This window comes from Plodia interpunctella, chromosome 2 (genome assembly GCF_027563975.2).
Source record: "Plodia interpunctella isolate USDA-ARS_2022_Savannah chromosome 2, ilPloInte3.2, whole genome shotgun sequence".
Taxonomy (NCBI): Eukaryota; Metazoa; Arthropoda; class Insecta; order Lepidoptera; family Pyralidae; genus Plodia; species Plodia interpunctella.
The window spans coordinates 9,270,959-9,287,346 of NC_071295.1; the positions used below are offsets into that span (position 1 = coordinate 9,270,959).

General features: G+C 37.1%; 1 protein-coding gene across 1 annotated transcript; it reads right to left on the reverse strand.

The window, feature by feature from the left end:
• Positions 1–446: 446 nt before the first annotated feature.
• Positions 447–14,849, reverse strand: Pask (PAS kinase). The gene is made up of 22 exons (XM_053759633.2): positions 14,649–14,849; positions 14,340–14,445; positions 14,166–14,257; positions 13,555–13,706; positions 12,877–13,022; positions 12,513–12,686; positions 11,900–12,019; positions 10,997–11,180; positions 10,794–10,915; positions 10,124–10,352; positions 9,026–9,751; positions 8,481–8,663; positions 7,708–7,850; positions 6,709–6,820; positions 6,187–6,362; positions 5,442–5,582; positions 4,764–4,963; positions 3,960–4,093; positions 3,518–3,655; positions 3,154–3,237; positions 2,593–2,741; positions 447–2,360 (listed from the first exon to the last, which is right to left on the reverse strand). The coding sequence occupies exons 1-22, from the start codon at positions 14,678–14,680 to the stop codon at positions 2,208–2,210; spliced, it is 3,696 nt and encodes a 1,231-aa protein (XP_053615608.1). The 5' UTR covers positions 14,681–14,849; the 3' UTR covers positions 447–2,207.
• Positions 14,850–16,388: the final 1,539 nt, after the last annotated feature.

A 16,388-nucleotide genomic window follows, 5' to 3' on the forward strand; every position in this document is an offset into this window, starting at 1 on the left:
TTCTTAGAAAATTAGTTGTAGGTATACAAATTTATTTTTATATTAAAATTCAAAATCAGCAAATAAAATAACTTCGAATATACATAGATTTATTACATATTTTTTCTAAAGCAATTACGTGTATATATTTTTTAATTACAGATTTTCTTCCAGTTTATTATTATAAGCAGTAAAGTATATTGGCGCATTAATTTCTCGCGATAGATTACCATGTTTTTGATGAGATTTATTTTGTTAAAACATAGTCTAATGTCATAATAGTCTTCATGTGATTATAAAAAGAACAAGTGTTTCTTATATAAATTGAATAAAATAATTTATAATTTACTCTAATAGGTGCTAATAGTACTTTAAAACATTGAGTTTACTTTAATTCTATAAAATGTCTCTTCATGGCTTTACCACAACCATACTTTCATACTGTTTTGGCCATTCACAGAAATAACAACGAAAAAGTACTTGGACATAACTCTTTAAATGTAATTAGAAACCTGTCAGATTATTAAAGCTTTGGCTTTTTACTATAAAATTAATATTTTGAAAATCTAACAAACACATTGATCTTAATTGTGGAAGTCTAATTAAGATATAAAAACTATAAGTATAGCTATTATCATACAAGACATGTAATCGAACTTTTAAGATATAATTAATCCCTATTTTTCTATGCTTGGTCGATTCTCTAAAACTATCAATCAATGGAAATTAGATTCTAATTAAAATTGAAACAATAATACTGACTCACAATCCGTTCTACCTAATTTTAAGCAAGCAATTGTTATCTTAAGCCTATTCAGGTGAAGGGGGTTAATATTGGAATAAATTTATCGTGGAAAATGTTTCAATATCATACTGCAATTTACGTTACATTCACGTGTAATATAGACAAACTGTATCTATATTGATACAGTTTGTCTATACCAAAATAGAGAGAATACCGTTGTCTTTCAACGAACGCCATTTTAATACAAAGATATAAGCACAGTGTTGCCAGCCAAGAGTACACAGCGCCCTCTTCTATATTCTATTATTTAAAGACATTTATCAAATCAAGACACCACAATTATTCGAAATATCAGCACTCAGCCAGATAAAAATTATATGCACCATGGAATGTTTTAGGTCGTGGTTGGAATTGAACCCTTTTAAGATATAAGTAAAGCCGTGGATAGAAAGGTGTGGCAAATACTCCACTGACAAAAGAATAGCTCTATAATAGAAAGTTAGTATAATAGAAAGTTTTCGATCCCGATATACATAACGTTAACACAAACTCGCTCTAAGTTTTCAATAAAGGAAGTAAATTTAAGGTTTCGGAAAAAAGATCGAACTTTTAAAGATTAAACTTGTGAGATCACATGAAACTGATGTATAAATGTTAATTCAGTTCTGGAAATATTTAGAATAGTAGGTTTAACTCGGACTTAAAATATTGCAACAAGCAATTTTACACACTATAATAATTAAAAGGACGTATATTGCGTCCTTGCTTATTAATATTTGAAAAACTAGTAGATTGAGAGCAATATTAGCGCATCTTACTCTATTATTTTCTAAAATCAAAAGATATATCGCCCGCATACATCCTGCGTCAGTGCAACTAAATTCACAATCATGGGTGAGGTCGCCACTATACGCTAGATTTCTCTGTAGTCTATTTGTCGATGTTATTCAAATTTTTAGCTACATTGAATATAGCTGTCACACTGAAAGCGTTACAAATATCAGCAGCTAGCAGCTAACTGTTCCATTTTGCTCATACAAAAAAGACAAACGCGTATTAGAAATACACGATGAGACATGCTCTGCGTTAATAGCTTTTGTCTACGGTCGTAGGCTGTCTTTTTCAAGGACGTAGTATTTGATGGGTTACCTCATGTAGCAATTATTTTCTTTGTTGTTGAAGTAACGTTAATAACGTAATTAGGTTATGTTATGCCATCCCCCCTACTACGCTATATTGATGCCGAGTTGGTCGGGGATCAGCTGATTCCGATACGTTACGTTACACAGATCAGTGCCTAAGCCTGATTGCTTAGGCACTGGTCACGGCACTGGTTACTGTTATCCATTATGACAATGAGTGAATACGGTGGAACAACATTGATCTGGTAGTGATGTACAGTTACGCGCGGAGGGCCGCGGGACTTAGTCGTACACTAAACTTATCTTTGGTGGTATCTGTTAAAAAAATCTTCTGTTTCAGTTTAAGAGAAGCTGTCCTGCTCGCACTCGTCCCAGCTGTCGCAGTCGTAGTGGTCGCAATCGTAGTCGATGTCGCAGGCGGCGTGCCCGGTCGCGTCAGAACTTATGTCCGTCAGAGCCGCGTCTGACACGGGTTTTGATGAAATGTCTAGTATCTGGAAAGTAATTAAGAAATATTTTTTTATAAACAGCCTTATGTCATGGTAATAAGGTGTAGAATACCCAGAAGATCTAAAAGCTTTAGTTGTCACAGTGAGCGACTCTGTAGGCTACGGATAAAGCGTGAAGTATGGAGTTACGTTTGAACTTATCTCGACACCGTAAACCCTTCCACAAGAGTACTGAAAATAAGTCTTATGCCATGGTAATAAGGTTCAGAATACTCACATCAGCAGAAGATCTAAGGCTGTAGTTGTCAGAGTGGGCATCTCTGTCGGCCGCGGAGAGCGCGTGGAGTATGGAGTTACGTTTGGGTTCGTCCCTTGATACCGCTCGTCCATCAGACGGCTGTACCGCTTCTGATGGATTTGAACGTTCTGGAAACAAATTATTTTTCTTCAGCAGTGGGCATTGCGAAATGGTCAACTTATAGGTATATGATTTAAAATTTGACCCAAAATGTGACTGAATAAAGTTTTGCATAAAATTTTGTTTTAGATAGCCCAAATCCAAAATATTTGAAAATTATATAGAAATAGCATTGCAACTTTTTTGAGATAAATAAATGTCATAAAAAATTGTAAAAATATTTGAATTCACATATAGAAACCAGTGCTTCAATATGTTTCAGTGATAATTATGGCAATAGACTTTCTTTTAGCAACAGATTTGGGAAATAAGTTTGTTTAGTTTTCCCGGAATTTGAAGTTTCGAATTGAAGTGAAAACTTAAGTGATTAACTTCGACCATTTGATTTACTTTAACTGTACACACATCAAAGTACTTTACCTTTGTTAAGTGATACGGGAGACCCACTTCGAGGCGTTCCTAGGCTCCCGGTGTAGTACATCTCAGGATTGGCTTCATGACGGTCTGTAATATAATAAATAATTAAGCAATCAATTACAAATTGTTGTTAACACAAATTAATAAATAATACTAAGGTCTTGTTTCACACTTTCTCATAAAATATAATAGTGTAATCTGACAGATAAGCTAACTGCTAGAAATCTACCTAATGTGATTGAGCAGTTAGCCTTAACCAACACTTGTGTAACGCAATTTTTATCTGTTCAATATGTTACATATAGACTATCAGATACTTTGACAGAAAGCGGTGAAACAGGGCCGTTGATGAAAACAATAACAATACCGCAATCAACGATGTCGCTGAAGATATATTGTGAAATAGCGACGGGCTGCCGTATCCACGCGTGCGCCATCAGCTGCGACACGGTGCAGCGGCTGCAGGGCTCCTTGCACAGCATCCAGCGGAGCAGCTGCTCCAAATCTGAAATAATTACTTCATTTACAAAAAATATAATTTTTGCCACAAGTTTTTATTGTCGTCAGAGAGTTAAAAGTAACACAAACAAAACGAAACAATGCCAGTGCTGTAAATAGGTTTAAGTGTTCCTTCGGTCGGAAACCGATCATTCAAGAAGTGGGGCCTTATTTTATTTCATGATTTTCAGTGACATTGAAGTCGGTTCAATTATTTTGAGAAAAAAAGTGATTAATAGATTATCACGATAGAATTCACTAATGACGAGCTGTAATAGACGAATTGTTTTTTCCATCATAAAAAAGATTACCTTCAGAAATTAGTTGTGGGAACTGCAGAGGTCCCTGTATCGTATCTTCGATGTCCAAGAAAGGGTTTATGAAGAAGGTCAGCACGTATAGAGTTATGCCCATCGACCACATCTCCAATTCAGGCCCCGCATATCTGCGAAACGTTAGGAATTTTACACACCGGAGCATGATTTGTCATGTCAAAAGATCTATCAATTGCTGAATATACCTTAATTTCAGTCACCTTAAAATTGTTAGCGTCGAGCTATCAGAGCGTTTCGATCGTTGCGGCCGCGCTGTCATTACCTACGATTCGTAAATTTTCTTGGGGAAGGAATCATTTCCAAAATCAATCATTCTTAAAATTGACCACATTACAGATTAATTATAAAATCAGATAGTAAAACTTCTTGTCTTTGGTAAAATCTGAAAAATTGTAATGACAGCGCGTTTGCGTCGTTCGAAACGTTTTGAGAAACGCTCTCTAACGATTTGAGAACAACTGGGGTATGATAATTCTCTTCTTTTGAAAAGCAAATCATTATCTGGTATTTATTGACAAGTTTCGCGATAAGGTAGAAAACTCTAAACATTTTCGAATTTAAGATCTAAGAATATATATAAGATCGTAAGAAATATTTGTCAGAAAACGAGCGAGCATCTATAATGTATAGATGTTTGGATTTCGGGCAACCGTAAACAAGAGTACAAAACAAAAATGTGTCTTATGATATGTTAATAATGTTCTGTCATATGCCTAAAAAATATCCAATCACCCTCGTTTACACATATATTCATTACAATACAGTCAGACTGTAACTCACTTATTCCCAGCCAAAACTTCCGGACTGCAATACTCTGTGGTTCCGTAGAACGTGGAGAACAGCGTGTCCTTGCTCATGAACGTGGCCGAGCCGAAGTCTATGAGCTTCACGTGGAATTTGTTGTCTATGATCACGTTCTCGTCCTTGATGTCGCGGTGGAGTATGTTGAGAGAGTGGAGGTATTCTACTGCCTGGCCGATCTGTAACATAGTACTTTGGTGTATACTTAACTAGTATAAACAAAGCCATCCGCATCATCAAACCACGCAACGGATTTTCCCTGTTACTTAGTTACTGTTGTAGTTTACTGTTGTTTATGAACGTGTGAAGCCGGGCCGTGTCGCTAGTAATATTTTAAATGCGAAAGTCTCTTTCTGTTATGCTGAAAGAGAAGAGCCAAGCCGCTGAACCGTATTTGATGTAATTTGAAAGTTTCGATATATTTTGCCACGGCTTTTTTATATGTCGCAGCCATATTGTAGAACCTCTCGTTTTCGTTTTCTAATAAAATTAGTAATAAGTTTTTAGTTTAGTGGGATACAATACTATTCAGCTTCTGCCTTCGCTTGAAATAAGAAGCCTGAGTTTTAACATCGGCGAATTCGAATTCATATGTTTCTCTATGACTACGCAATGCTGTATTAGACACATATTGATGAAACTTTATTGTATACATACTTGTCTAAATATATAACTCAGCAACGGCTCATCAAGCCGGGGTCGTCGTTCGATAAATTCAAACAGATCCATGCCGGCGCCATGTTTCTCCATTACCATTTGGAAGTATTTCTCGTTTTCGAACACGTCTATTACGCTAACCTGGAAAAATTTGATATTTTTGAAAAATTACAATTAATCTATATGACGAGAGATCCACATTTGTGTTTATTTTATGTATTTGACCTATTAATACTATTATTAATATTAAGACGACCTCGGTGGCGCAGTGGTAAAGTTCTTGCCACTGAACCGAGAGGTCCTGGGTTCGATCCCCGGTCGGGTCATATTGGAAAATGATCTTATTCTGATTGACCCGGGACTTGGATGTTTATCTATATATGTATTTGTTATAAAATATAGTATCGTTGAGTTAGTATACCATAACACAAGTCTCGAACTTACTTTGGGGCTAGTTCAATCTGTGTGATTTGTCCTAATATATTTATAATACTGGATTCCTACAGTCAAAATTCGAACGCCTGCATGGAGGAAAATGGTGGGGGAGTGAGAGGTGTTGGGAGGGAGGAATGCTCCCAACGACACGCTGGGAGGGCTAAATCAAGGGCTATCACTTGTCACCATCTCTGCCCAGCAATGGTACAAGTCACCTAAAGGTTAAATAAGAAAAAATAGAAAACCTAAAGGTTAAACAATAAGAAAGGCATGCGTTTATCAGGATTTTTTAGTTAAATAAGCGACTAACAATATTAGGATGGCTGAGAGACAACAGCAGACTCAGTTCCAACGGCAGTCTTCGTCCGTCAGGGGCGTCGGTCCAGAACTGAGCGCCGACCTTCTCCTTCAGCATGAACTTGGCGACCGTCAGAAGGCGGTCCGACCGACGGTACGCCATCTTCACGCAGCCATACGCGCCTTTACCTTAGGAGATTCATTACAAACTAAGTATATATTATACTATTACGTTTTTAGGCAAAATAATAACGGTGAAAAAACAGAAGTATAAGCTGTTTTCAATTAGTTCCTCATTGACAATGAGACTATTATGTTAGATTGCCAGTGAGAAACATAGAAAAACTAATTGGAAATATTTAAAAAAAATTAAGCGTAATTTATTGTATGGAGTATACTTCATATTAATGAGAAACCAATGACAAACTGTGAGAAACACTTTGATAATTAGCTAAAATATGAAATAATATTTGGTGCCGTATTTTCTAATAAACCATGTTTGAGAAACATAGAGAAACCGATGAGAAACACTTACCAATTTGCTTGAGCGTGACGTAATGCTTGCTGTATTCGCCTGACGTTTGTTCTTCCCCGCCAATACTCATAAGAGACATGGATTGCGGCCTACTGCTCACGGATTTGTTGCCCTGTGGGTACAAAACATACATATTAAGCTATACCAGAATGAAATTCTATGGGAATATTATGTTGTTATCCGACTTTTAAATGTGATTTGCAAGTTCAGGCTGGAGCAAGCTTTTAAAGGAGTAGAGAAAAAAAGCATTAAGATGTAATATTATGCAATATCATCTACGTTTTTAATTAATACGGACGGGTTACATGTACGTGCAATAGCCATCAACATTTAGTATTTGCAAGTGTGTTCCTGCAATATGATAGCAACTTTTGATAATTTACTTCAGATCATTGAGGTTCTACATTAAAATCTAATCTAATTAAGTGTAGACAAATAGTATGGAAAAACGACACAGATACCGAAGTGAGCAGACTTGAGCAGATATCATAATTTATTGTAGATGTGTTAGTAGACAATAAGAACCTGCTAGCAATTAGCGATGTTGCATGTGTGATTTACATATAAAAAATAATACATTATTTCAGTATGAAGTATAAATGTTACATTATTTTTTCATTAAATGGCGTCAAAATGGTATGACGGTGTCACTGTTTTCCATACTGTCATGTTCCCATCGTCTAAGCGCCCGAGCCGGGTCCTTTGCGTTAACATAGCGCGTTGCCGTTCCGTTGTTTTTTTAGATAGGTTTTGACACTGACGACGACCATACAATTTCTGCCTTGTCCGTCGACGGACGTCAAACTCAAAATAATGGAGTAATCGGACATGAGACTTAGCAAATTCAAAATCCTTTATTCAATTTAGGATGATATACAACACTTATCGACAATAAAAAGACATACTTAAAGTCTACCGCCGACTCCCAAAGCGTAGGAGAAGAAGAGGCGCAACAAACTTGTGGATAAGTTTGTTTGGTTGGTTGGATAAGCTACGCACCAGGACCAGCGAGTTGTCGGCGGTGGAGGCCTGGCTGGAGGCGAGCGTGGTGTGCCGCGGCGCGTCGTCCAGCGACACACCGAGCCACACGCAGCGCACGCGTCCGCTGCTCAGCTGCATGCTTGACACCGTATACACTACGTCTGGGAAATTTTACAACTTAATTTGTAATCTCACGGAACATGTTTTTAGCGTTTAACCAAGGCTTCGCCCGCGTGTGAATAGTATTTTTCCCCGAAATGACAAATGGTATCTTTACTTCTCTGCACTCTATGTTTTATGTTATTGACATTTAAGGGATTCACCCGTGTGTGAACAGTACTTTTTTTACGAAATGACAGGTTGCTTATTTACTTCTTGCAGTCTTAGCTATATGTATGAGATATTTCGGGAAGAATTGATTAAGTAGATAAAGCGTGAAAAGGTAAGGTAAAAATATGTAAGCATAATTTTTTTATAAAACATGCTATTAGCCTTATTACGCTATTAATAGTATATAACTATACAAGACTTTCGCGCGAGTCAGCCAAGCGCTATAGTAAAGCCGAATATCAATGCACGTAAAACGACCAATAACATTAGTGTTATAATATTACGAGGCAGTGTGTTGAATAATAATTTCTTATGCTGTCATCCACATAAAAAAACTGTAAAAATAACATCAGCGAATTCGCCAGAATTTTGACGTTGGTATGGCGCGCACTGTCAGTCAAGAAATGTGCCACTCAAAAGTTAGCTGTCATTTAACTGTTAAAAAACGAAACTAGACTTACTGAGTTCGGTGCCATCTCGATGTATGACCACCCCCCTGTAAGTGCCATCCCGCGGGTAGTCGACCCCGCTGTCGCCGTCCCCGCCCACCCGGCCGCTCGCGCCCCGCGCCTGTTGCGGCGTCGACGTCGTCACCAGCGTTCGTATGAGACGTTTAGCTACGCACGGAGTCTCTGGCGCTTCTTCTGCACATTGAAAAAACAGAATTACGATATTCATATGTATAACAATATAACAGCTATCTCGTTAGCGACTTGGCAGCTACCAATTAATACTTTCGAGGACTCTCGACGAGACAAAAGAAGTTTGATTGTTATAACTACGAAGTGAAATTAAAATTTGTTTTAACTTGTCGTAATTAAATGGTATAAAAATCGCTAGTTGTTGCGCACAGTTCCGCCGACGATGTTTGAGTCGCATAATTGGATATAACAAAATTTCATCAAAATCAGCCCACCTGTTGTCAGCCGTGAATAAAAAGAGATAAGACTGATAGACAAGGCTTTTACATTCACAATATTAGTATGGATGTATTATTTATTCTTACCATCATAGGTTTTTCTCGGCGCCGACTCAGTTTGCGTGTCCAAATCGTTGTCCGTGCTAATAATACTGTAATTCCCATTATGTTTGGGCAAGTCTTCTATCTCACAACCCGGCGGCGGCATCTCATTAATGGGCGTTAGGAAATCCGCGCTAGTCTCATTAGAATCACAGAAATCCAATGACAAACTACTCTTATCGTCCCTCATCACTTGCCCCGGCAAGTTGTTTTTCATAGCCTTATATTTACTGGAATCGAAAGACAGTCTTAACGACGGATCGTTCAATCTAACTCTTGGCGTGTTGCCGGCGGGTGTCACTTCATGTGAATGCTGCGACGTGTAATATATAGAATCGGATTTTTCATTAGTTTTCGTATGTTTCACAATCGGGTTGCTGTGTTCTGAGCGTAAGATATTTTCAGATCTAGATTTCGATATGCTACTGTGGCAATAGTTTTCATCGTCTATGGAAATCCCGGACATTCCCGAAACGACGTCGGGTAGTGCTGACGTGTCGTTTCTCTGTTCAGTGGTGCTAATGCTCGAGACCATGTCTTGTGTGGGGGTGGGGGTGTGCGTGACGAGGGAACATGACTTGTCGAGACAGAGGGCGCTGGAGGACTTGTCCCTCGCGGCGGAGAGCGTGGACGGGTGAACATTGAGCGACATGCACGCAGACTTCTGACTGCCGTTGAAAGCGCCGCACGAGTCTTCGTCTGTGTCCGAAGCTGAAATTAATATTGTATTAACGTCTACCTTACGAACCGGTGCGAATGCGCCGATAATACAATTGTTTATATTATGTCTCGATTCTGCGATCGACGGGTTAGTATATTTTTTAAGTTTCATTATTGTTTAAAAATAGGCTTCAAGTTTAACACATTCGGTTAATTATAATTTATGTCGAAAAATATCAAAATTTCACATACTGGATAAACTGACAACAATGCCATAATCGAAACGTATAAAATTATGTCCGGATTGAACGAGTTTATGAGACGATCGTAAGGAATATATGTGTAGTAAAACTTTACGTTCACATGTGAAACGAAACTATTTTGATGTCACTAGTACAGTAATGAAAATTAGTCATTATTCACCTGATCCATTGTTGTCATTATTGACCGGCGACAGCGTCATATCTCTATTCCGATCTGGCACCTTGACCATATCGGCTTCCCTGCAGAAGTTGTGGATCACATGTTCTATGTGATGTCCCACCACTTCAGAGTAAGGTTTCCCGAAGGTCAACATAGCGAAGTGGTGGTTGCAAGCGGTGATGACGCCACTTTCGTCGACAACCAGGAGGCCGCTTACGTTGTATGTTACCTGCGAGAGGTTATAAAACTCTTAGAAGCATTTGGGCTTCTGAAAATTTTAACCGTTATACTATGACGAAGGTCTGGCAGTTGCTGGCATTTGTTTCATTAAGTCAACGCTTATTGACGTCGGAATTAAAATTATATGGCACTTCTAAAATTTATAAATTTTACTAGCATTTTTGAACGACCGCTGCTGAGAAGAATTATCGAAAGAAATTAATTTAAACAGAGTATCTATTTTTACATTCCTATAATGCCAGAAGCCCTTCTGGCATGCATATAAATTATACGCGAAGGTCTCGCATGATAGGGACCAACACTGATTAGATAGAAGTTTATATTGTGTCACCAAAAGAAAAGATAACATGATAACATGACCTCTATATAATAATCAATATATTTTTAAAAATTAGGTAATAATGATCTTATAATGTTATAATGATCTTACCCTGACATTAATTTCAAACAGTTGCCTGTCTTTAGTACTTTTGATGGAAGACCAAGGATTTTCAGTTTCGACCCGCGAGATCCACAGACATAAGGGAAAGCAACCACCGTCCAAACTTCTACCTGGAAGTGATAAATTGGCATTGTTTTTATCGCAGTTACTTTATAATAATTGATAAATAGTAGTAAATTTTAATTTCGAACCTGTAGCCTTCTGTTTGGAGAAGTTTTTGGTAATGGGCGCATCGTACGCGGGCAGTTGTATGGAGGGTATGAGCGAGGCCACCGGCAGCCCCACTAACTTCTCCGCGCACTCCGCTTGGAACAGCAGAGCCGCGTGTTCACCCTCAACTGAGGTTATAACCCCGCTGTCCGCTTCCACCGTTAGCTAACAATGTTTATATACATATCATACACCATAAATTTTCAATTATGCCAAAAAATAAAATGGGGCTATCAGTACCTATTACTGATAATATGTGCATAGTCAAAACATAAAAAGTCGAAAACCAAAATGTATCCGAAAAAATCAATAATAATAGGTAGTTACATAATACTTAGAGTGTGTCACCTGACTACTATGCTTCATAGTAAAGGTAGGTTCAGTGCAGCGGTTCACACAGTCGATTTCCATTGATAAATTTTTGCAATTCTTTTTTATTCACGGTCATTGCACGCGAGAGCGAGAGAACACGATACACTACTTGGAGTTTCAAACTACGTCCATAAATTCATTGATATTTTGGGATAAACGCAAACTTCAATAACTTTGGTGATAAACGATAATATTAAATTTTGATTACTCACATGTATTAATGGGGTCATTAATATTAAACCTTGAATTTTTTTGGCATAATTAAAATTTTATGGTGTATATCAAGTTATATTATGTTTGTCATATCAAGATCAGTAATATTCTATCAGTAGCTCGCAGTATTCTAGGTGTCACAAGACTGAAATCCGAAACCCCATTCGACGATCTAATACTGGAGAGAGGGAGGTGTCACTGAAAAGTTTATATAAAGTGCATTGTTGTTATTGTGTAATGTATATTATGTGGATGGCAAATGTATTCTTGTATTTGTGTTACAATTTAACAGTACTTACAATAACATTCTTGCAGTTGACCGGCTCCGCTACCACTAAGCATGGTCCATCACTATCCAGTTGTCGAATCCATAACGACACTTGAACTCCAGAACCGTCTTTTGCGAGCAATTCTACTACCTGCAAAACCAAAGTTTTTTTAATTTATTCACTTTAAACTAATGTGACGACCTCGGTGGCGCAGTGATAAAGTGAATCGAAAGTAAACCGAGAGTATTTGTTATAAAATATAGTATTGTTAAGTTAGTATCCCATAACAAGTTTCGAACTTACTTTGGGGCTAGCTCAATCTGTGTTTTGTCCTAATATATTTATTTATTTAGTTAAGAGTAATATTATCATGTCATCTCTCTCTTATTCTATTGTGTTTTCGGTTTCATTCTTGTTGGTGATATCTGAAGCGCCTTTCGCTGGGTTCGCAAATAAAATGTAATAAACACGATGCAGTTATTTGTAGCTTATACGTCTATATCAATATTCATTCATTCTATAAAGTCACTTTCTCTTCATCAACTGATATTATTTGGTAACTTTGTTTAAAACCAGTAAACAATAATATAAAAAACATCATCGCTGAGAGCAGAAAAAAATATTAAACTTTGGTATAGATTACCTTTCCACTTAGAAGCACATTGGTACCATCTTCTGCTCCGTCCGCTTCTTCCGGCTCATGGAGACTGAATGTCTTGCAGCTTCTATTGCGGAGAAGGTCTGAGAAACGAAGCCCACACAGCTCTCCAGAAGAGTAGCCCAATAGCGAGCATGCTTTATTGTTCACTATTAGGATCTGAAAGGAAATGTACACAGGTCAGGGGAAAAAAAATTGTATTGTTGAGTTAGTATCCCCTAACACAAGTCTCGAATTTACTTTGGGGCTAACTGGGACTAAACTGTGACAAACGAAAATTCTAAAATAAGATTGCAACTTAGATCAAACTAAGCTACAAATGAGGTCACATAAAGTAGAATTAGCTTACTTTAGAAGAGTTGGGTTCTATCGTGAAGACCGCCTTGCTCAAATTTATGGTTTGTTGGAGTCTGTCAGTCTGCGACTGTGCTGGTGACCCGCTGACGTCGCCCGCCGTGAGTGAACTGTTGAACCGGAGACCATTTGGACCATCCACTGAAAATCATAAATGACTGTATCTGTTCTCAGAATGGTTGGGATGGACTAATAATATTAATTTTTTTTTATGGCTTGTTGGTAAAAGTATGTGAATTTACTCTCTCTATATGACACTACTGCTATCTCTTTCTTGCACATGTCTATTGGATGTCTTCATAAACTTTACTTTTTATTGTACAAAGAAAAGCCATAAAAAGAGATGTATGTTTTATTTAATCCAATGCCAATACATGGAAAGTAAAGTATATTCAATGTTTTTGTAATTGATGTAATCTATAAAACTATAAGCAGATATATTATTACTAGCTGTGCCTTGGGACTTCGTTCTCGTGGGAATATCGGGATTAAAAGTACAATATGTGTTATTCCAGATTATTTTCCACCCATGTACCAAATTTCGTAAAAATCGGTCCAGTACATAGTGCATGAGGTAATAAACAAACTTACTTTCACATTTTATAATATTAGTTGGGATTATGGCATGCATCAGTCAGTTTATTGATATGTATGAGAATTAATTTGCACTTACCACGCACAAGATCAATGGATGATTTGACTTTAGTTGGTGTTTCCAATTCCATCCTAATTGGTCTGGCCCTGCGGTTCAAACGTGGGAAGCTCTGATTGCCATCAAATGAACAGCTAAATACATGATGTAAGCGTGGCTGTTGTTTGACCGTTCTAAAACAATATTAAATTACATGTCCATAAGCTGACTTGACCCAGATCCTCGCTCAGTACTGCATTAGTACTTACTGCCTAGTTAGGGGATAATATAAACAAAGCATTGTGTTATGCATAGAAAGTATAGTTAAAATATAAGAAATACTTTTCCTATTTTCTATAATAGTTCCTATACAGATATATGGTGTCAAGAGGCAAAATTACTGCTAGGATTTTTTCTTGTATATGTCTAGTTTAGTTCTACCTGTGGGTATTTATATTACTAATGTCAATTCTAGGATAAATAATGGCAAATAGTGACAAAATGGCTTACTTAAGAAGAGATTTCATTGATGTAAAAATAATCAGACGTAAAAATAATGCAAGAAGAATTTTATTAAAATCATTTAGTCAGTGCCCATTCTAAAAGACATTAAATTCTTTAATTTTTAGTAGTTGGTCATTTGTTTAACTTACCTGCATTTGTAATCAGTTTCTGAATATTTTTCTGGAGTTAAGCAGTTAAGGCTTTCATTCCTCAAGTCATTTAGGTCTAGTTTTGGGACAATCTGAAAGGAATGTTAGGATACAATTAAATATTCAACAGTACTAACCTTTAAACAAGATTTTAATTGTTTTCTATTTACTTACAGAAGGCCTTGGTGTCAAATTGAGATGTTCTGGAGAGTAAACATCAACGAATCTTCCTAATCTAGGCTTAACTGGTGTCAATTCAGATGTATCAGCGAGATTAAGTCTGTACAAAGTAATAATACAAAGCTCACATTTATTCACAATTCCAAGACGTAAGCGAACAGTTATTAATAAATACCGCGAAAAGCGTCTGCAGACACTGCTAATGATTTATTTACATCCCATCAAACTTATTTTTGGAAGGAAAATCAATACATTACAGCGCGCAAGTTCAAAAACATTTCAAGTAAGAAATGTCAACTTTACCTGGTGTATTTCACATAGTCTGTACTCTCCATTATATCGTTATAGTAGACTAGGTAGTTACAATCAGCTAAATAATTTCTCGCAAACAAAATCACATCAATCGCCGTTGATATTAATATGAGTGAGATTTTCAAACAATGGTGGTAAATTAAAAATTGGTCATTCCGTTGCGTTGAATGAACAGCTGTTGTCAAATGAATGAAGAATGTCAAAGTCACGAAAAAAAGGTAGCTCACTCACAGCCTGTGCTCACAGCTCACTCAACTCATGGGGTCTATTTATGTTTCTGCTTCAGAATGCACAAATTTGCAGTTGATTGTAATTTTTATACCTATAAATTAGATTTAGAATACTTTTTTTACTCAAACGTATTATTGTTTCCTAACAATAAATACATGAAAAGCATGTAAGATGTAGTTTCTTTTCTTAGTTCCGTCTTGAAATTATAGATGGCGCTACATGCGAAAAATAAAAATATTTTTTTGTGATAAAATATGCGAAAATCAGGGAAAATGAATTGATCAAAATGTGGATTTTCATTTATATCAATGAAATAAACAAGAAAAAGGATTATTAATATTTTCGTTTTTATACTTTGTCCTTTGAGAATAATGCGTTTATGAATTTCGGCGAGTTCGTCGACTGGGAGCGTGGCGCCTCCTGTAATCCGGCTACTCGGAGGTCGGAATCGGAGGATGGTTTGAGGTCAGGAGTCCTGGTGCTGAGTGGCCCATGTTGACTGGACGTCCACACTAAGCCTGGTATTAATATGGTCCCCTCGGAGGAGTCTGAGGGGAGCAGGTTACCTAAGGAGGGGCGAACCGGGCCAGGGGGGAAACCCAGCAGCCAAAAGTCCCCGTATCGGGCAGTAGTGGGATAGCGGCCGGGAGTGGGTGCTTAGTAACAGCCTGACCAATACATCCAGACCCGTTTCTTTTGATAAAACAATGTATTTTATTTTATCAAAAGTAACAACTACTTAACTGACTAATGAGGTAGGTATATGCATATGGTTATCCCGGAGTCTAAACTAACTAGGTAACATTAGTATTATATATAGGTAGGTAGTTGTTTTAAAAAATAAATAGCATTTGTTGAATATCGTATGACCGGTACCAATATATATACCTTTTGTTCTAGTAATCTAGATTTTTCCTGGAAGGTAATAAAATTGTACGTTCCGGTCGCTGTCTGCACTTTCAAATCCCAAGGTCCTTTCAATCTACGAACTCCACCCATTGGCTGTTGATATCTTACCATTGTAATTTATATCCTAACTCTTTGTAATAAGAGTCACAATGTCGAATATCGTTGGAAAAACTGATAAACTGCGGTTAAATACTGCATTGTTGTTCTATAAATCGTACGAGTAATTAATGATTGAAGTTGTTCGGTTGAACGGTCATTGCCTCACGGATATAGTTTGAAAGTAATTTGAAGGCAAGAATATCTACCTAAGATTCCTATATATAGAATAGCATTTACACACGTTAGTACTCCCACTAGTAATTTCCCGAAATTGTGTTTAAAAAAATATTTTTTTATAATAAATCAACCACACTGTAACTATTTCTAGAGTGTTCCGTCCTAAAACAAAATAAGATGTTTTTCAACCCACTTCAGAGACAGTGGATTAAGATAGTGGCACGCTCAGAATACATAGTTTATATAATCTAATGTGGCACATGAGGTAGGTGGTCTCTTTCCAGTGCACCAACCAAATTTCATCAAAATAATTCC